Raw genomic sequence first — 23,139 nt, 5'->3', positions numbered from 1 at the left:
TGCTAGAAAAAGGAGCCAGGTAAGAGATTGGGCAAGCAAGTACTTGTGTTGGTGGAGAAAGTGGATTTTATAAAGACATAATTTAACTTTCTTTTTCTAAATTCTGCAGATATTAACTTTAAGGAGATGCAGTCCTGCCAGTACTACTAATTCTCCAGAGACCCTGGGAAGCTGATGAAGACTGAATTATTCTTTGACAAACTTATATTACTCATACTATGAAGACTTTGGTGGAATTAGCTGGCTGAAAAATACTGAACAACAAAGTTTGTTACTTTGGTCAAGTCAGTGCCAGCTACTGATTAGTACTCTGCTTGGAGGAAAGCATATTGTATGTTAAAATGGGCCAAGGAGCCGGAGCAACCATAAGGGGAACCCAGGTACAGGGGTGGAACAGATAGCTGGGTAGAGACCTGGCAATGGCGACCTCGCCTCCCACGCCCCCTCTCAATATAGCATAGCGTGCACATGCGCCTGTCAGAAGAGGCCTATGTTCTGTTATTTTCAGCAAAGAAGAGGCCTAAGAGGGGTGCGGGGTCTTGGAGGTTGGGGCAACATGGCATTACTAGGTCCCCATCACCACAGGGCCCCCTAGCTGCAGCACCCAGTATAGGCTTGCCCCTGCCTAGACGGGTGCCTAGTGAACCATGGTATAGGAGTGCTAGAGTGCCAATCATTCAATGTTTATGTAAGTGCGGCACCCCAACACTGAGCGCTGACCACTGACTTGTGAAGTAAGGGAGGATAGGGGCACAGTGTCTGATAAGGAGGGAAGGTGTCTAAGGTGACCACACACCAGGCGCGGGCTGGCAGAGTTGAGCCCGGGGGGCGCCCAGGCGGCCGCATCAAATGACATGCGATGCAGCCGCGTCCAATGACGCGGCCGCATCGCGTGTCATGGGATGCGGCCGCCGGTAAAGATCACCGAAATTGCCTCCCGGCCGGCCCTAACAGCAGTGAAAATGAGCGGCCCGGGGGACCGATGCCCCCCTGCCCCCAGGGCCAGCCCGCCCCTGCCACACACCTTCCGGTGGCCCTGATACAGTCACAGAGAAAGTGCTGTTTAGACATTCAACAATACTCTTGATATGTTTCTGAAGCCTTCTGATATACAAGAAAGGTTGACATTGCTATTTTGCATAACCAGGCTATTAGATTACAAATTGTATTGCTGACTCCTTTTATGACAGTAACACTTCGCCCTACACATGAAAGCGCTACCACCAGAGACACAGCTTTTGCACGGGGAAGCCTATTCAACAAAGTACCAAGGCGGTACTTGTACCACCACAATTTCTGTTCCGTCATCACCATTTCTAGATTAAAATCATTTAAAAAGTTATTTGTTCAAATAAATCAATTCTTACTGAATACAGTATATTATTTTTTTTCAAATAAATTTAATATAGTTTGAAACTTTCTGCATTTTCACACTGTCGGAACTGAGAGCTGGCTCACATATGCACACATTTGTAAAAGACTGGCCTGACAAAGTGGTAAGTTAACCCTTAGCACCCCGGGCCAGTATCGCAGAGACAGCTGAATATCGCTCAGCTGTCCGACCAATATTTCTGTGACGAATAGTGATTTTTAATTTGACAAGTGGTGATAAAAAAAAAACTTCTTACCAGGATCAAGGGATCGGGGGCTATTGATAAACAGGTCACTGCATTGGTCATTTTGTTGGACAAGTGCAAAGAGTTTAATTTACTTTTATCTCCCATAAACTGGTAGTTATATTAGATTATAGGAGACATTTGAAGCACAAATGCCACTTTAAATGTTCAAATTGTCCCTGTTTTTTTTTTTTTCCTTTGCATAATGTAGACCTACTTACTCTGTTGATGGAGATCCAAGGTTCTTCCACAGACTGGAAGCAGGAGAACCAGAGTAGCTCTGTAAGGTTTGTCAGCACTGTCACTAGAGATGCAAGTTAGCTGGGGCGCGATCAGCCACTTACAGAGCTACCAGTGACACATGGGCTATTACTCTCCTCAAAGGTGTGCCTCAGTATGACCAAAGCAGGTATATGCATTTCATCTGCTCTCAGGCAAAGATCTATTACTTAAAGCTATGAATACCAGCCCGCAGTATAACAACAAGGCTCAGTTGTGAAGCAGCCATCCAAGTCACTGTTTCTTTTTCCACCTGCTGGAAGTATAACTGTGCATACATTCCAACTCCTTGTAAGCTGGTAATCATTTACTGGCTATTCTGAGATAGAATGTTAAGTATTCTATAACATCGTGGCTGTATCCAGTTCCAATAAGGAAATCGATTTAATATTCTTACCAAAGAGAGCTGGTTAGTCTTCATTGAAGATCGCCGCTTCGTCACCAGCATCACAATTTCCATTTCATCAAACATCTACCTAAAGTCTTTCAAGTACTTTGTTACTAGTTATGTACATGATCGGGTGGGCCTATAATGAGACAATCTAAAGCAGTTGTCTCAGGCAGCAAGTTTTAGAGCAGCAAATGTAGGGAATTATCAGGACAATTTTTTTTATGTAAAACTATAAAATAAGTTATTTATTTTGTTAGTAGACCTAATCATGCTGCCAAATTACAATATGTACACAAAAATCATATACCAATGTCTGCTGTACCACATAGACTGTGGGGGTAGGCAGATCCAAGACAGACTGTAGAGTTATACCGCTTTCATACTGCCGCCCCGGGTTTTTCAAGCCGGGTTTTTGCCGGGGCTCGGAGTGTCCCAGCTCAGAAACACCATTCATACTGCACCTCGGACCTGGGAATTTCCCGGGTTGACCCCATTCATACTGCACAAGTCTGTGCCCTGGCAATTTGTGGGAGTCATCACCAGAGCAGTTTTCATTGGCTGAAAAATGGTGATATCATTGAAAGGTGACTGGTTTTTTGACGCATAAAGATGATGCAAAAGTGGGTGGTGATTGTTTGAATCTTCCACGGGCTCCCACCGATGACATCATCCTCCAGAGACAGGCAGACAGCCAATCAGCTTGTTTTCTGTGCAACCCGGGTTGAAAAACCAGGGTTGCACCATTCATAGTGCAGGCAACCCGGGTCCGACCCGGGAATTACCCCTCGATAAATCCCGGGTTGAAGACCCGGGTTTTTAGACCCGGGATTTTTGACTTGTACCATTCATACTGCACCAAGACCCGGGTCGTTTGAGCTCGCCCCGGCAAAAACCCGGGATTTTGGTGTAGTATGAATGGGGTATAAGTAAGTTGTTCTCTAGGAGCCACTATTCTACATTCACATTATACATGCTTCAGTTTAACTGAAACACCTTGAACTAAACTAAATAATCAGTGGATCTGTTGTTGTATCAAAGGACAACAAAAATGAACAAAGCTGTCTGGAAGATAGATGTAATTGAAGTTGGAGTTCCCCTTTATTATAGTAAAAAAAACTTTTACTTAATCTATCACCAGAAGCGAGCTGAATAACAGTTGTTTTTGTTGAACAAAGTCAGAAGCATTATATTGTTCTTTTATGCAAAGCATGTCTATTGTATAACATCCATCCAGGTATATAAATCCAAAACTCACATAGTAATTTATAAGGGATACGTTACTTACAGAAGTGTACACACAGTGGTGCCAATAAATAGGAAGGGAAATATTGGGGGAGCTCTACTGGCTAAAAGTGGCACTGCAGCCACCCCGATTCTAAGGTTATTTTGAGGATGGTGTTTCTAAAATATTATAAAACATCTGTTGATAGCTCAAGGACACTACAAGTCACGGAAGAGATCTTTCTATTGGAAGTGAGAGAAGAGCAGCTCAGTAGACTTACTTGTGCACCTTCTCTTCCATTTCCTGTTGGCAAGCAGTCGCTCTGCGCAGAGATTCCTTCATCTCTGCATTCTGACTCTGTGCTTCGTGCAGCTGGAGTCCCAACTCCTGACTCTGCTGCTGAGTTATTCTGAACAGCTCTGCTCGGTTTCTCAAAGCTTCATCATAAAGGGTCATCGCCCTGGAGAACTGTTCCTTTAGATCTACTTCTTGAGACAAGGACTGGTGCAAGCTGGAGAGACACAATATACAAAGTCTGAGAGCATTATAGAAAAACAATGTGCTGTACATTTAAGAATATATCATACTTTTTTTTTTCATCTATGTTAAATAAGGCATATAAATTATACTGCACGGGGAAACTCTGTTCTCAGCATATATGTATTTTTTAATAGAGCGAGATCAGTCAAGGTACAAAAAAGACAAAACAAAGAAAAACAACATAAAAGCAACATTGTACAAGGAAGGACAGCAATATTCGTATTGCATATAATGTATAGGCCTATCAAATGGAGAAAATTCCCATTCAATTAAAAGAGAAAACACACCAGGAATCCAAGTAGCTAAAAATGAAGTATGAAACACTGTAACATGCTATCAAAATAGTCGCTCCCTCCGTCTGTCTGTGTATGAGTGTGTGTCTATATTAGGGAATTTAGACTGTAAGCTCCAATGGGGCAGGGACTGATGTGAGTGAGTTCTCTGTACAGCGCTGCGGAATTAGTGGCGCTATATAAATAAATGATGATGATGATGATGAACATGGAGAGATGTAGTAAAACACGGTTACAAAAACTTCTTTCCATTTGAACACCTTGTTAAAATTAGACACTGATGTCCAACGGGAAGACATTACTAATTTTAAAAACTAATACAAATCATTTTTAGGATATGCTGGGTGATACTAGTTTGCTATGTTCTATAGTGCAAGTAAACAATACAGTCATTGGAGATGTAGGGCTAAAAATTGTTGGCAAAGAGACTTTGCCAACAGACCAGGTTAAAAAAAAATGTAGTATGTAAGGTAAAAATAACTAGTAAGGACATGAGGGAATACCGGGCCACACAAAGTGTATACTTCGCTGTCTTTCACAACCTTCAATTCATGTTACCCAATTAGCCAGTCATTGCAACACAGTCCAGTGTCCACGTCTGCAAGTTAAACAATAAACTCGCTGCCATTCTCACCCCAGGCTCTGCACTGTCCTAGTGGCTACCTTTCCTCCCACATACAGATAATGGTACTGCGTGATTCCTGTATATCACATGCAGCCTGATATGTTACAAGCTTTCTGGGTGACTAATGGGATTTACACGCAACTTTTAAGACAATAAAAGTCTAGTCACTAAACAGAATGCATTATTCATGATTACAATGAATACCTTTCACCAAAGAAATGTATATCACAAGTGCATTGATCTAGGGCTACAGACTAAAATTACATGCACAAAAAGTCTAAAGTTTTGTAACAAGTGAATGAGATGTAATGGGAATATCTACATGAGGGATTTTTAGACTACTCTATATGGAGTTCTGGGACCTTATAAAAGCACAATGGTGAAGGCAGGGTGCCTTTACACAGCTCACACTAATCCGAGGGGACTTTAAATATCCATAATCATTTCCATTAGGAGCTGCATTATTCTATATACCACACAGGAGTTCCAGATGAACACTGTAGTGATGACACAAGAACTCCCCAACCAGAAGTGATAACTGTTTATACAGGTATCATTTACAGAAATGTATGTATTATCTTTTTATTTATAAAGTGATGACATATTCCACAGCACTGCACATTGAGGGGATTATGACATAACACAAACAGATGACATACCCTGCCAAAATGAGGTTTCAATCTAAGAGGTGTGAGGCACACACAGGGCCGGATTAAGGGAATGGAGGCCCCCCGGCACTTACCTCCTTCTCCGGGCGCGCTGTACACTTTTTACTGAGGAGATCTCGTGAGAGTGAGACTCACGAGATCTCCTCAGTAAGGAGAATACAGCGCGCCGGGGAAGTACTGCAGTGAAAGTGCTCAGCAGCACTGATCGGGCTGGGGGCGCCCCCGCCCCCGACCGATCAATACTGCTGCTGAGCACTTTCAAGGGCCCCCTGGATGCCAGAGGCCCCTGGGCTGTAGCCCAGTTAACTCTATGGTTAATCCGGCCCTGGGCACACAGAACACAGAAAGTCGCAGAATAGCAATTGGTGGGGAAATTGTGGCTGGCTATTGTTAGGCAGCATCATTATCAGCCTCCAGTAATAAATAATAAAGCAGTCACTGGTGACTGGAATTTCTGAGCAGCCACTGGTTGGGTAGTATGGCTGGAACCAGGAGACATCAGAAGGTAGAGACATGAAACGTGAATCAGTTACTTAAAAAAGTCAGCTGTAGGCAACATTCAGCATTTGTCCTAACTGGGCATCCTTCCTCTGCTGGTTCTAGAGAGGGCTTTTGCTTTCATGCTCCACAGGCACCCTTGTGGATAGCAGTCAGTTTGGAGTAAGGCTAGGTACACACTGGGCCGATGATTGCACGAAAAACCTCCAAAATCAGCCGACATCCGACGGTTTGGTCAGATATCGTGCCGATCATCATTTCAATTGTTTGGTCATACTGTTTAATATTTTCAGACCAATCACAAACCGATCATGTAGTGTGTATACACTCATGCTCATGATCTCCATCGAGTTTACAGAGTCGGGATCTTTTCAGCCGATGCTAACAATGAATGCCCCGAGGGAATAAATGTAGAGTGCGCTTTAGAAGGAAACATTTATTTGTTTGTTCTGAGACAGAATGTTACGTTTCAGAGTCATAGAAGCTAAAGAAATTCGTTAGGACATGTGGATAACTATAACAAGGCGATTTGAATCAGTGTGACAATGTGACAAGAATGAATGAATGAATATTGTGCTGTCATTCTCTGAAGACTAGAGGACCAGATGAAGGACACAGATCTGAAGGTAAATCGTGTCAGTGTGTATGCATGAATCGCCAGACTGATGGGACCTTCAGTCGTAGGTACAATCATTTAAGATAACACGTCGGTCGGAAAATACTTCACTGTGTACAGGGCCCGATCAAGGGTACCAGCCGCCCTAGGCTATTACCGCCGCAGCGCCCCCCCCCCCCTCGCTGCTAGCTGCCTGTCATGACGGCCACGGGCGCTTCTTACTGTGGTCACGTGAGATGCGGAAGTCCTGATCTCACGTGACCACAGTAAGAAGCTCCCGCGGCCGTCCTGACAGGCAGCTAGCAGCGATCGCTGCCAGACTGCCTGTCATGTAGTAGTGACAGTCGGGCCGCCCCCTTTACACCAGGAGCGATCCCGATGATGCAGGCCCGGCGCTGCCTAAAAAAAGGCAGTGAAAAAAAATTAATCTCCGTGACGCTGCACCCCCCAGGCTCCAGCGCCCCAGGCTGCAGCCTGGTCAGCCTATTGGCTGATCAGGCCCTGACTGTGTACCTAGCCTTACTGTGTGTAGCATACAGCCAGGACATTTGTTCCTCATGTTCAATGGCACCTGCTGTCACCAAAGAGACAGTGAAGGAAACCAAAGGAACAGAGATGGCAACAGATAAGACAGTTGACAGCAATTATAGTAGTCACTTGGTCTAGCAGCTGAAATGAGATGGTATTCCAGTAGATCTTCTAAACAACCTTATCCTTGGCATGATGACACTCCTTGGCACCACTACTGGGAGTATATGTTATATATTTACAGATTAGCATCGCTTGTGGATTAGAAGATAAAGGGTAATATAAATTATTTATTTTTTCACTGAAAAAAAACAAACAAGGTAGCATTGCATATGGCAACCAATAAGACGCCTGTTTTATTTTGTAAACTGCAGGAAAACAATGAGACAATCTGACTGTTATAGGTACCACCACCTTTTTCCTGTGCCCCAACTTATAATAAATAGTTATATTCTCAGACCCTGGGTTGGTCACCATGGGTTCTTGCTAAGCATAGCTAGCTCTGGTAGAGACTACTTGTAGTTAATTAGACCTGAGAGATATTAACTCTGACAAACCCACCAGAGGGTAAAATGCCAAAGTGATATAGAAAGAAAACCAACCTCCTTACCCCTATTATAGCCTGTTCTGAGATGGTGACTTCTAGAATAATTTTGAAGAGACATGCTGTATGGAGTGCCTCCTAATTACATTAACCAGCCTTGATTTGGAAGCTTTTAGTAGAGGGGGGTAGTCCATACACATCTATGTATATGGAGCATTAGATTCTGATTAGGGCTGTCAGTGAACTATTGATTAGTATACATAATGGTGTGCATTTATGTACCCCTTCTTCTTTTGAATCATCATTTTATACTGTCCAGGGATCTCAGTGCCCCCTTGACCAGTAGTTATTGAGGCTTTTATTACATATTTGTTTCTAACATGCATTATCATTGGACAATGACAGCCCTAATTCCCCTGCAGTTAGTTGACTGCCGAAGATACAACTAATGCCGTCACTATCAGCAACTCAGGTTTTTAGAAGTTCCTGCAGCAATCAGGGCTCATTTCAAATTAGTGTAGCCCTTCAATGTTCCAAAACAATTTTAAAAAAAATCTACTTCGGTATTGAGGCAGAGAATCACAACTATCTATTTTAATGGATCCCTGCTTTTAAAAGCCCTCCAAAAACACATGTTTATTTCTGAAGTACTGAGTATGTGTGTTTATGGAGAGCCTTTGTGTAATTTGCTCTATTAAAACTCTGAAAGGTTTGGGCATCTATGGAACAGTGATAGCTTTCACCAATAAGACTACTGAGGAGTCATAACATTAAATGTCACCACACATGAGCTGACCTCACTGCTCATCCACACTGGAGACAGAATTGAAAAAGATCTGCCTTTTCCATGCTCAGACCACATGGGGCTAAGGTGACCACTTTCACGAGGCAGACGCAGACATCATCTACTTGCCTAATAACAATCCCAGCTATCACCAGTTGCCTATATTGCAGACTGTGTGGCTACGGAATAGGCTGGCGCATATAAATAAATAATAATAATAATAATATTTCACTCCTACTTGGCCTAAAGCACATTGAACAGATCTTCTCTTAAATACATGTATGAGGATATTCTTGTTCAGAATGCTATAAAACTAGTGACATGTTTAGAACAAAAGAAAATTTAGTTTAATTGGTAATAAAAACATAAAAGCATACTGAGTAGAATAAAGCTTTTTTTTTTTGCAATCTGAAATTGAAAACATTCTAAAATAGTGCACTGTGAGCAAAGAGGATCCTGTGACAGTAATCTCTACCTTATCACTGCCCCTGATTCTAGGACATTGAGTGGGCGTCCATAAATCTGATTACCTTATCACCGACTGGAGTAAACAAAGCTGGAGATCACCCTTCTCCCAGTCCAAAGTCCCATATCTAACTTAAAAAACAAACCCTAATTTTCAGGCTTATGTCCGAAAACTACAGAAAAAAAAACCAATGCATTCATATGCCCCATGAGCTTCACTTCTAGTTAGGACTAGCTTACATGGCTATATTGCATATGCAAAAGCGATTGTGTAGAAAGCAGGTCTTACAAGACATTAGGATATCTAGGTAAGCTTATAAATAATAACATATCTTCCAAGTTTCAAACATGCAAATATTTAGGACACACTTTCCAAAATGTGAAAGCGTTTAACCATTTAGGTCAACACGTCAGATTTAAAAGGACCATTAATTGAATTTTTCAGACATGAACCATGAAAGTAAAATATATTGTTCAATGTTATCCTGACATTCTACTGCAGCTCTGTTAAAAAGTATAACGTCCTTACTCAGTCTGCAGTCAGATGAAGCTCTTCCCACATCTTTAGGACAATATGGGTTCTCATATAGATCAAAAAGTTGGGACTGCAGTTGCTGTAACATTACTGCCCCCTGTGTATGAATCATACATTTCTGCACAGCAAGTGAACCAAGCTGTTACTCACTGAGCCAGCTTTGTTTTACAGAAGCACCTCTCTCCTTGCATGGCAACCTGCTGTAGAGGTCCTCCATTTATTTCATGCTTATTATTCAGTTCAGTAATACACTGCAACTGATATATATTAACTGTCATAAGTGGTTTTGTTTTTGCATGAGGGGAAGACAGCGGTAGTACATAGCATTGCAATAAATTTTACAATGACGATTATTACATTGTTTCACTTGACCATAACGTTTTTAATGCACTGATGTTGGGATTTCCCTGTATTATATTGTACTCCTTTAAATGACCTTGCTTTATTTACTAGTGTTATTATTAAACAACATTCATTTTAAGGTGCTTTTATTCTTTTTCTCAATGGCTCTCCTGATCTTCCTATTTAGGCCCTGCTGACACATGTTGAATGTGTATTTCAATGAATGCCTAGCAGTAAATTAATTCAATATAATTATCATTTCATACAAAAATTGTTACCTTCTATGTTTAGAAATATACAGACTCTTAGTCGAAGCCTGTTAGGCTTAGACCTAATCTGCATGAAAGTCAGGGCAAGTAAACTGAATATATTTTATCAAAACGTCCCTCCTACCCTGTACTCCACTGCCTGTGCAGGGCTTTGGTCAGAAGCTCTGCTAGAGACAAAACACCAATGGTGAGGAGTGTGAGCCATGATGGCAGCAGTTGTAGAGCCAACAGTTCTGCACTTTTTTTTTCCCCTTTACGTTCTCTTGTGAGTTTATATTCCACATAAGTATCGGATGTATCCTGCAGAGTCTTGTCTAGTACAGCAGAGCAGACCTACACCCGAAAGTCATCACCACATGTATCTTCACATCCACTTTTTGTTGAATTCAGATGCGCTTATAACCGATTTATGTGCATTTATTTTATTTTTAACAAAGCACATTATGTTCAGTATGCATGCTTTAAAGAAACAGGCCCAGTTGCAGTTTTCTTTGGCTCGGTGGGAAAATGTTGGCTGTTGTACATAAAAAGGATTTTCCTCTAATGTACTATATATACTGATAGTCTAGGACTTCTAAGGTTCCTTCACATCCAGCCCCCTATAACCCTAATTAGTGCACTGTTGAGTATTGTCCAAGCCCAACCACTGAACCATATCCTGTACTGCTAAGATCTAATATGATTATTCACACAGTACTATAGCTAATGTGGCTGTGGACCCGGGCAACTGGCAGACACCTGCAGCAGTTCCAAAATAGACCCCTTAGTCCTGGTTGCTTTTATACAGGATCATAACCTTCATGGATGGTAAGAGTATTCCCTCGCTATCGTTTTTTGCACTTTCATTTCATTTATATTTAATATAATTTTATTTATATTTTTCAGATGCCTGGAGTGTCTGATGGTCCACCTAACTCAGGAGCATATAGGCATCAGTGACATAATAGTTCTCTAGGTTTCTTTTTAAGAATGGTGGATGAGCTTACCTTTACCCTGAGCCAAGGAAGTGACTGATGTTAGAAGAGAGGGATACACAACAACTGTTGCCTTGGCCAACCATATAAAAATTTCAAGAGTTGCTTGTTATAAGCCTGATTGAAGGCAATGATTTGCCTTGGGCATCCTCCAGAAACTGGTAAACATTTGACATTTATGGCTGTACTCTGGAAGCGATCTGACACCTACTTAGTCCTACACAGGTAAAGCTTTTATCTGCATTATGATACCAGATAATTTAAGCTCCTAGCACATCCATTTGTCCCATTCCTCACCTTTTTCAGATGTCATCACACCTACTGCCCAGCAGCCAATCATTTACATAGGGTTGGCTGATGACATCACAATGGTATTTGTGACTCTACTGTATTATAGATTGCACAACAGAAGCCACACTAGTTGACTGCTATGTGCTTAAGCTTAGGCCCAAGATGGTGGATGTCAGCTCTGCTCCATTTATGAGAAGAGCTCTGTTATATTTAATAACTAAATATGACAAATGGTGGCACTCTGCTCCAAAAATGGAGCCATATGGCTCTATATATGACACATAGAGTACAGAGTATATGGTGAATAATACTATGAGCGGAAATGAGTCATACACAATGAGATCAGAGTTCATTATACACGATGCCTCCATGACAGAAGCGCTTCAGTATCAACTGAATAATGCAAATTCCTCGTAAGCCTCCAGTTTGCCTCTCGTTGTCTATTCAGAATATTTACCTCCACTAACAGAAAAAAAAAGTTTGACCTGAGCTCCGAAATGAAACATGCCGTTTACCAGTCATCATGAAATGTCAGCAGCAGCTGCGTCAGGCGCCGGGGGAGATTAATATGCATGCGAGCAGTACAGCACACAATATTAGAAAGTAATATTCCTGCAGAATGTCACTGAATACATTACTGCCTGTAATTGCTGAGAGCACAGAGTAATAACCCAGCTTCTTGTTGCTACACAAACATGTGAAAGGAGTTTTCAGTAATATATTTAAAGGTGCTTTCTAAAGTCACTGAGGAGAGCTATAAAGGTGCTGCAGCGGAGGCAACGTTTCATTCAATGAATGCTTGGAGCACAGGTCAATCAGCTTTCTGCATTCTGTTTTCCATTTTCACATTTATGTGAATTTGAGCTCTAAGTTTTATACTCTCCACTACATACAGCTTATTTCTGTACAGTTTATACAGCACAGAGACCATGGTGAAAATGTGAGCGGTACACACATAGCATAGAAAAGAGAATATGGATTACCAAACAATACTGAAATTTCTTTATACATTTATTTTTCATAACGCACGATTTTCTTAAAGCCTCGGACAAATACGTGCTTTTTTTCTTAATTTCTTTAAAAACAAAAATCTACTGCTTAAAATTATAAACCCTCAACCAGCCTTAGCGTTAATCTGACCTGTCTTACACTGGGTTCCCGTGCTCTAGTTAAAAATCAGTCCCAGGCTGGCCAGAGCAGGGCTGGCTCCTAATCTTACTGACCCATCTGGGGTTTGGGTGCTGGGAAAATTAGTGATATTAGCACCCCCGAAGTGGCAAATTTGTCATCCCAGGATTCTCGGTATAAGGGGCAGGGGGTCGTTAATATACCTGTGCCGACTATACCAAAACAGTAAAACCATAATAAGTGAACAAGACTCCCCCAAACACTAGTTCTCTAATTTATTAGGTTAAAGTAAATCTTCTTTTCTTCATTTTTGATCCATTGTGTCCAAATAGGCAGGGACACACAAAGACCACAGAAATAACTCCAGCACAGCTGATCGCCACACAGTGATCAAGGCCAGAATTCCTAGGGACTTCCCTTCACTGACGGTTAATTACCAGTGGAGAAGATGTTTACTATTGGTTACTGTCTTTTACCTCATCTTATTGTTCAGGTGGGTTGTTTCTTATGGGGATTTTTCATTTACTGTACAATTATGTGTCTGTCTGTTCAAAGGTTGTAGTGTTTCTGTGTCTGTCTCTAAAAGTAAAAGGTTTTCTGCTGTGGAAATGTTGACGTGTATAATGCAGTGTAAGTCAATAAGTGAATATATATTTTGCAGAAGAAATGGGTGCAAATAAGTCCTAATACACTCTGTAAGGACATAATATATAAGATGATCAATGGACATGATTATAATACACGAGATGTGAAGAGCTCTGCTGGGAGATGTGAAGAGCTCTGCTGGGAGATGTGAAGAGCTCTGCTGGAAGATGTGAAGAGCTCCGTGGGGAGATGTGAAGAGCTCTGCTGGGAGATGTGAAGAGCTCAGTGGGGAGATGTGTAGAGCTCTGCTGGGAGATGTGAAGAGCTCTGCTGGGAGATGTGAAGAGCTCTGTTGGGAGATGTGTAGAGCTCTGCTGGAAGATGTGAAGAGCTCCGTGGGGAGATGTGAAGAGCTCTGCTGGGAGATGTGAAGAGCTCCGTGGGGAGATGTGTAGAGCTCTGCTGGGAGATGTGAAGAGCTCTGCTGGGAGATGTGTAGAGCTCTGCTGGGAGATGTGTAGAGCTCTGCTGGGAGATGTGAAGAGCTCTGCTGGGAGATGTGTAGAGCTCTGCTGGGAGATGTGTAGAGCTCTGCTGGGAGATGTGAAGAGCCCTGCTGGGAGATGTGAAGAGCTCTGCTGGGAGATGTGAAGAGCTCCGTGGGGAGATGTGTAGAGCTCTGCTGGGAGATGTGAAGAGCTCTGCTGGGAGATGTGTAGAGCTCTGCTGGGAGATGTGTAGAGCTCCGTGGGGAGATGTAAAGCGCTCTGCTGGGAGATGTGTAGAGCTCTGCTGGGAGATGTGTAGAGCTCTGCTGGGAGATGTGAAGAGCTCCGTGGGGAGATGTGAAGAGCTCTGCAGGGAGATGTGAAGAACCCTGCTGGGAGATGTAAAGAGCTCTGCTGGGAGATGTGAAGAGCCCTGCTGGGAGATGTGAAGAGCTCCGTGGGGAGATGTGAAGAGCTCTGCAGGGAGATGTGAAGAACCCTGCTGGGAGATGTGAAGAGCTCTGCTGGGAGATGTGAAGAGCTCTGCTGGGAGATGTGAAGAGCTCTGCTGGGAGATGTGAAGAGCTCTGCTGGGAGATGTGAAGAGCTCTGCTGGGAGATGTGAAGAGCTCTGCTGGGAGATGTGAAGAGCTCTGCTGGGAGATGTGAAGAGCTCTGCGGGGAGCTGTTAGGGGCATATGGGGAAATCTGAGTGACATGGGAGGCATGTGGGGAAGTTTTGGAATACATGTGGTGATACTTTGTGACACGTGGGGTTCTGAGGGTATGTGCTGATATTCTGGAGCAAGTGGCAGATCTGAGTGGCATGTGGTGGTATTTTGCAATAGGTGTGCACACGAGAGCATTTTTTGGGGGTTGAATGATAAGGGGTGCCAAGGTTATTTTGATATTAAGGGTAAAGAATGTCCTGTTTAGAAGGTGGAGGGCTGCACATGCGGTCCTTGAAATACACCAGGTTGCCCATCAGTGCGCTATACAGTGCTCAGACAGTACACTAACCGAACATGACCACGATCACAATAGATTTCTATTACAGTCTATATAGACATAGTAAATATCATCTACTAACATATCTCCCAACATGTGTGTCCCTGGCAGCTGGACAGGCGGCGTGACCATGGCATGATGGGGGCATGGCCACTCCCCGCCCCCCCAGATGGCTGCGTAGCACTATAAAGCGCTAGACTGTCCTTTACATAACTCTCTTCCCCCAAACTTTCCACCCAAGGGACAAAGAGCCCTAAAATCAGGACTGTTGGGAGATATGTACTAATAAATATTAGACTCAACATCTACTAATAAAATTTGAAACTACTAAGTAATGGTTAATACATAGTTGCCTACTCTCCTGGAATGTCCGGGAGACGCCCGAATTTGGGAGAGCAGTCAATTCTCCCGGATCCCGGCCAGCTCTGCAAAATGAAGCGTAGGGGGCGGGGCTTAGTGATGTAGTGCACGTGTCATCGTGGCCCTGCCCCATTTTTATTGGTTCATTTTTATTGGTTCAAAATACTGATGGCAGTTTGGGGGTGGGGCTAATGATGCAATACTTAGAGCCCCGCCCCCATACACCCCCCTGCCCCTCCTGGGAAACAACTTGCAAGTATAAGTATGGGTTAATATGTATTATTTTTATATTGATAATTGACACACAAAAAAAGGAGTATTCTCCTGATGAGATAAATCTCTGAGTAGGTCACCTGTTGGTTCTCCAGAAAAGTTAATGTTGTGCAATGTTAAAGTAAAAAGGAAACTGTTCTAAAGTTTCTCAGGTAACAGGATGCATCTGCACTTTCAGTTACATTAACACCATTAATTCCCAAGTACTGGGCGTTTCAGCTTTTCCTTGGAAGTAACCTGACTTAGTTGTAGACTGAACTCTTGACAGCAATCTCCTGGGAGAAATAGGCAGTGAGAGTCAGTGCTAGAGGGGGCAGCTGACACCCAAACATACTGTATGCTTCCCTCTATGGCAATAAATCCCCCGACCCATTTTATATTTTTCCTTATCACATTCTCAATTGCAGCAATTAACAATTAATTCAGTCAATGTACGATCCCTTTAAAGTTTTACAAAATTCTCAAGTAGCAATAGTCTGATATATGCTGTCACTTCCTGCCAGTGTTTTGTCATGTCCTGTGTGCAGACTGCACAGTATCACCTTATTCTCAGGCAGACAGGTTGGAAAGCAATCCCAAACTGAATATTGATGGCCTGTCACACTGGGTTTTGTATAATTAAATGTAAACACTGTGCTAGGTATCAAAGTCCAACCTTCTGACAGGACTGAGCCACACAAGTGTACGTGCATCTAACCTCCTTTTATATATCTCTTCTGTCTTGCACAACCAGCTCCTGTGTCTGACTTTTACACATTTATTCAACATCATCCCTCCTATTTGGCACACATCACCGCAGTTCTCCCTTCTCATAAAACTTGGAGCTACTGCAGTTGTGGAAAAATAAAGAAATAAAATAAATACAATTACACAGACTTGCCAACTCTCCCGAAATATCCGGGAGACTCCCGCATTTTGCGAGAGTCTCCCGGGCTCCCGGGCGAGTGTGGCAATCCCCCGCATCTGGATAATTCTGCCCACTTCCTAGTGAAGTGGGCAGAATTAAGTCCCAAACGCCGCGATTCCCGGTGAATCGCGGCGTTTGGCCCCGCCCCCCGCTGTCAAATGACGCATTTTGCGTCATCACGTCATGGGGGCAGGTCCAAAATGACGCCACTTGGAGCCCCGCCCCCCTGTTACGCCCACCTCCTCTGCAGGCTCCCGGATTTCACCAACAGAAAGTTGGTAAGTATGCAATTACAGTCACTTTAGGATTTATAATGATTTGACCTCCACCAACAAAATATGTGTAAAATATTTGTGCTCACTACACATACTTGCCCATTCTCCTGGAATGTCCGGGAGACTTCCTTATTCCAGTTAGGACTCCCGGGAGAGCAGGACATTCTCCCCCATCCTGCCCACTTTCTAGTGAAGTAGACAGGGTGGGAGACTTCATGATGCCATCTGCTGTGAATTTGCTACGCCCTGCCCCCTTCCCCTCCGGGATCTGCCAGAGGCGTAGAGTGAAGAGTTGGTAAGTATGAGCTACACTAATACTCACATTTATCCACTAAGTGGAGATCAATTATGAACCACAAATTTCCTGATGTGCAGTGCAAAATGCAGCTTTGGACCAGTGGCTAAGTCAGGGGAAAAGCAGGGGGAGCAAATGTTCCTCCTAACACAATTGTGATTAAGATTGGCACCTTGAGGGCCGGCTGTCATGAGAGTTAGCAGCGGAGTCTGGCTGGGCTAAAGGATGCTGCAGCGGCATGGCCAGTGAGAGAAGAGCGATATTGTCTAGCCCTGAGGCAAGGCACTGTAATGCAGATCCTCCCCACTGCTGCCTGACTATTGCTGTGTGACGTGCAGTGCGCAGGTGAGCCTGAGGGCGGGGCTATCGAGAGATCTGCCTCTGAGGAGTGTGGTTGTATTTGGGCAGAATGGTAAAAGTGCTCCTGACTGCTGTCCTTTGTAAGAAAATCAAGCTTTTATTCTGCTCCAGATACTGCATCAAAATGTATTTAAGTAACACACTCATGTGATGCACAAATCAAACACATTTACACTGACTGCAGCCCTCCACCTCTGACTTCAATATGCTCCACAAAAAGGCCGTAATAAACGCCAACTTATTAATATTATACTCCTGAGTACTGTATGTGTAGAAATTATCACGAGTGCCTAATAAGCAGAAGTTATAGTTTGATGTAGGAAAAGTCAGATAATTTATTTAATTTCTTAATATAAAATTTTGATAAATTTTATACTTCATCACTTTAATTACATGTAAACATGTACAACCTGCTGTTGTAAGTTCTGTAAGTATATTGTGTTAACATCTTTCACTAGTAGTAAGATTGCAGATTTAAAGTCTTGTATGCACCAAAGCCTAATGGTTACAGGTTCCCCTTTTACAATCATTTTTCATCATTGAATTTACTGAATGACCATTTTTTTTTATTCCACTACTCAAAACAACTTGCGCCCCTCTTTTACCCTTTGCTCCCCCTCACTTCAAAGCTTGGCTTACACCACTGCTGTGGACATGCTGGGCACCTCAGGTTGCGCATGTGCCTAGATCAGAATCCTGTACAGAGGGAAGAACCTGGGCAGAGCAAGTCGTTCCTCTCCAGGTTCGGGGTAGGCACACTGGTGCACCTTCTTTTGTGGAGCAATGTAGAAACAAACAAGATTTCCTCATGCTGAGAAATATTGAAATGAGATACAGGAATGTATAAAGCACATTTCTACAAACCTCCCAACTGTCCCAATTTGAGGGCTCATGTCCTGCTATCCCAATCGGGCTTTGCCCCGATCGGTGGGAAATTAGGGAGGTATTGCCTGATCACTGCTGCTGTGCATGGCAGAGCAGATGTGAATGGGTGCTGTGCACACAATGAAGGTTTTGGAGGGAAGGAGAAAACGGTCAACCTAGTGGGTCAAAAGCGCTAAGCACGACCTCATCGTGCTGAGACCACGCCCCAATCATGCAATGGCCACGCCCCCTGTCCCAAGGCAACGATTGTTGGAGGTATGTCTCTATGGTTATTTCTTGCTGTACGGAAGAGCACATTGACATCTCCACTGTAAAGGTGTCTTAATCTCATCCCTATCTTTTGATGGGAGCCGCTTTTTACCTCCATGTTGTACTGTGGCAAAGAAGCAAATTTCCAGATGTACTCCGAGCAACGTAAAAAGAAACAAATCACACAGACACAATTCCCAACTATAATAAATGCAGTACATATGGCCCCACACCCTTATGATTAATTTAAGTCATAAGCGAGGCTAAACTGAGCAGTATTTAGGTGAAAACACAAATGTTTATTTCATGCATCCGATGTATAAGGCCTGGTAATAACTTTCACTACCTCTGTGATTGTTACAGGCAATAAAGAAGTTGTAGTTTGTTTGTTTTTTTAAAAGTGTTGCAACTATCTAGTAAATTAACCCTGTAATGTGAACAAACAGCCTATTAGAAATGATAAACATGCCATAAATAGTGTGTAACGTGTGTTCTAGCCAGGCGAGGGCTGATAATTTTTAGCCTGGGGGGGGGTAAGACTGGACTCGGCAACCTATTAGGAACTTTTTAAAGGAAAATGCAGGTGGCCCAGTGACCCAGCCAAAGGTAGCCCGCTATGGGACCCTGCCCGGCGGGCGTATGCCCTCCTGCCCCTGGTTCTAGCATACCACCGCTCTCCCCCAGCATGGCTATTAATAATTTCCCACACTGCCGCATTGAAAAGTATCCTTCAAGTCAATCATTTAATTCTCCATGTCACTCATGGTTACATCACACTCCGCTTGCAGCTAGCACTCCTCTCTGTCCGCTCTTGTGAAATGAGAACAGAGATGTATTCCCGGCAGACTTGTTTCAGGTTATTTTCAGGGAAGAAGAGAGACTTAAAAGGAATGTGCGCCCTGGCTGGTTAATCATTAACTGAGCCCCTCTCTCTGATACCTTATCAATGGCTCCACACTCAGAACTGCACAGCACCCGCCCTACAGCCAAGTCTTGGTAAATATTTAATGGCAGTAAAGGTGTTTTACCTGTTATCACACAGATACGCTAAAGAACTTTTTTTTTTTAAAAGCAGCTTTATCTTTCCTCTCTCCTTGTGTGCCTGTTACTAAGTGATTCAATCTAAAAATCCAGCAACTGTCACAGCGCTTCACGTCTGCTGCCCATATCTAGCCAATAACATGGGACAGGGCGTAGGGGCTACATCTATGCTCAGACTGGCCACATTCACACCGCCACACGGATACCTTCACAGTGATGGGGTCTCCAACAGTTACATGATAAACTACACACACACTGTTTTTATAATGTTACTGTTTTTATTAAAATGACCCCCCCCCCCCCCAAAAAAAAAATACATTTATAAGGCATCAACAATGTACACCATAATAAAGTTCAACATTAGCTATCATAATTATATAATATAATCTTATAGTTATAATCATTTAATTAGTGTTATTGAGGTTAATAATAATGTAGGGGGAAAAAAAAGCAAAAATATGTGATTTTAGCAAACAAAAAGGGATTTTAGGGGGAAAAAATTCGGGATCCAAAACCAAAACACGCAAGGGCGGTTTTGCCAAAACCAAAACACGACGTTAATCCAGATCCAAAACCAGAACCAGAACACGGGGGTCAGTGAACATCTCTAGCTCTAACATATGTCTGTCTCTTCACTTGAAACAAAACATACAAAGGAAGGTTGTTATGCTTGAACACTGACAGAATATGGCCAGAGCAGACTGCTCAGACAGAGACCAATGTGATATTTTTTCAGTCCCAAATTAAATAACAATTAAAGGACATAGGAAGGAGTACCAAAAACAGACACAGGTAGGAGATAGAAGCTTATAGACCACAAATGGACTTTAATTAATTCTGCAAACTTTTGTGCTGTGATGAGAAATCTGAGCTAGACGTGGTATTAATAGATATTTGTGCTTGTTGGTCTAGAAGAAATAGGTCTCAGTTTGAGACAAATAACTTATAAAATATAAGACAATGTGTAGTACATATATATTGTACACAATATGCTAGTGAATGAATAGGTTGCATTAATTTATTAATATTTATTTACACTGAGCCAACATATACTGTAACACTTTACAATTGGGACTCTCTGAATTGATAGACTGGATGGTTGTGAATATTGGTTCAGTACACAAACTGACTGTCTCCATTCAGTGAAGGTGACAGGTCCAATTTAAATAAGAGCTGTTGATTAGTGCACTTTCATATTACCAGGAAAGTGGAAATGATCGTCTCATTCTGGAAGCAGAATAACAGCTAAAGAACCACAGCTTGTTCCCTCTGCATGCTTCTATCTAGTGCAGATGAGACAAGGTGCATTATACATCCTGAAATCATTTAAATGAAGAAACCCATTTATAATCATGAGGAAAAGTATTTAATTTGATTGAAACTCCAAAATATGTGGCGGAACTGGTCCACACCTGCTATAAGAAAGATCATTTAACTGTGTTTAACAGCAGGAAGTAGGTGGACCGGTGACGTTCTCTCCACGCAGGACTCTACTGACTGAAACCTGCTCTCAGCAACAGATTACAAATCTGCTCTTATCTCAGGGCTTGGATGTGAGCTCATTAACTCTTCGTTTAACATCCGCTCCAATTGCACAATTCAAGCTAGTAAGAATGTGGCTTCACTGCACATAGGATTCATATGAAAGCACAAAGTAAAACGCTGAAAAACTTACAAGTAAAACAACTGATGTCAGATAAAAGGAACAGGTTGTAAGGGGCAGTATTCAGTATTTTGTTTTCGTGCATGTCAGATTGTCTTTGCCCAGAGCAGGGAATCATTGTGAAGAAAAGAAGAGGAGAGGGTATAGAAGTATGTATGACAGTCTGATTAGATAAAGATAATAAAGCTAGCTTTTTTCTTTAATTCCTTAGTAAAAAATAATTTTTTTCACATTGATGTTCAAACATTTGTTTTATTTTTTGTACCAGTTAAAATGTAAATGGTGTTTTTTTCATTCCGTTTAATATCGATTTTCTTGTGACATTTCTTTTTTTCAGAACGAAGAAAGGAATTCTCTGTTATTTTCATACAATCCCACAATTAAACCTATAAATCCACGAAGCTAATGTGAACCTTTGTGATGACATCTGTCTACACTAATAAAGGAATATTTTAGTAATATTCCTTTATTAGTGTAGACAGGAATATTTTAGTAATATCTAGCTGTATGAAGAGTTGTATGTTCTGGACTTCCATAGTGGAAGCCAAAGCACAGAGAACAATATCTCATTCAGTGCTTCAAATAACGCACAAGATAAAAACATAAATGAATCACACGGGCAGCATGATAAACATTTGTGGCATAAAACATGTCCACCCATGGCACACAATGACAGACATCAACATTCTTGAGGTGTGAAGATTTCAGTCACAACTTTTATTTAGGATGTGGTTCCCTTTAAGGTTCAGAACAGTGATTGATAATTTGCGACTCAACTGGACTACTTAACATGACCATTATTTCAACTTCATCTACGGTAAATTGACATTCTGTTTTATCTTCCACAGTCACCCACCCAATCAGAAAGCTGCAAGTCTCCTTCTGTACTTAAAGGGAATGTCCAACAATTTCTGTACCCCATTTGACAACATCTGTATACAAATAAATAACATGTAGCATAAGTGTCCCAATATAAAAAAAAAAAAGATTAACTGTATGCAGAGGAAGTGTAACTGCACCTTGTGAAACGTGTAAATCCTCCAACAGGATAAACCTGAATGTCAGGTTACAGCTATATGAAAAAAAAGATATATACTCATTCACAGTGTTATGAGTAATAAAATAGACTATTGAAAAGTATTGCCTGATTCTTACCATAGGTGCAGCCAGCTGAACTCCTTATGACCCTGTCTACCACATGCAGTGGTTTCTAAATTTGGATAAATGCCCATCCCACAGTAATACCCATCCCTTTCTGGCCGTTTTTCCCGGGTCTCCGTGGTTCAGCTCACAGCCCTGTGCAGACCAATAAGAAGCCACAGACTGCAGCTTCTTATTGTTCTCTTGCCCCCCCCCCCCCATTCACAGCCACCATAACAATTTAAAGACATTGAGCAAAAAGATTTGTGGGCGCTATAGTACCTCATACTTACCAACTCTCCCGGAAAGTCCGGGAAACTCCCGAAATTCGGGTCAGTCTCCCGGGCTCCCGCGAGAGCTGGTATTTCTCCCGCATCCTGGAATTCCCTTGTGAAAATGGCGCAATTCACCGAGAATTGCGTCATTTGACAAGATTCTCGGTGAATCGCGCCAGACGTAATTTACGCCATGGGGCGGGGCCAAAATGACACGTTTGGCCACGCCCCACCCCCTCCCGCCCTACAGTCACGCCCCTCTCCCGGAAACAAGTTTACGAGCGTAGGTAAGTATGTAGTACCTGCAATGGAGGAGCCCCAGGAAAAATGTTTCAGCATTCAGGGATCCACTAAGCACTTGGTCAGTGACAATTGGGAATGCTAGTTTAAGTACCAGTCTCGCTTATTGCTTACATCAAGCCTGTGAAGTCATCATAGCCAGATTTTCTGGGTACAGTTCCCTCCAGTCTCCTAAAGTAACATTACCCAGCCATGCTAAGCAGCTCCAGCAACAGCTAAAATTTACCTCAGCGACCTTCCTCCCCATATATCCCTTGCATCCGACCACTATTCAAAACGAATAAAATATTACAATGCAGAGGCCATTTCTGATGTGTATTATATAATTAAGAGCTCTCTACTGTGACCCATTGTATATTCACAGGCCATTGTGATATTACATAATTTATAGCCCCCCCTGTCAATGGCGGATCCAAAGAGGGGAGAT

At 42.4% G+C, this 23,139-nt stretch overlaps 1 protein-coding gene across 5 annotated transcripts in view; it reads right to left on the bottom strand.

Moving 5' to 3' along the window:
* MIPOL1 (mirror-image polydactyly 1) overlaps window positions 1–23,139 on the bottom strand; it is a 276,778-nt gene that overhangs the window by 22,223 nt on the left and 231,416 nt on the right. For 4 of the 5 annotated variants that reach the window (XR_012680290.1, XM_075193212.1, XM_075193214.1 and 1 more), the window contains exon 11: window positions 3,789–4,019. Coding sequence is in view for 4 of the 5 variants with exons in the window: in XM_075193212.1 (XP_075049313.1) it covers window positions 3,789–4,019 (231 nt within the window). In the remaining variant the exon portion in view is untranslated. Of the gene's footprint in view, window positions 1–3,784; window positions 4,020–23,139 lie in introns of those variants that run through there. The other variant, XM_075193215.1, reaches the window with a different exon arrangement.

Source organism: Mixophyes fleayi, chromosome 12, assembly GCF_038048845.1.
Source record: "Mixophyes fleayi isolate aMixFle1 chromosome 12, aMixFle1.hap1, whole genome shotgun sequence".
Lineage (NCBI taxonomy): Eukaryota > Metazoa > Chordata > Amphibia > Anura > Limnodynastidae > Mixophyes > Mixophyes fleayi.
Note: the sequence above shows the minus strand (reverse complement) of the source record. Positions and strands in the feature narration are given on the sequence as shown.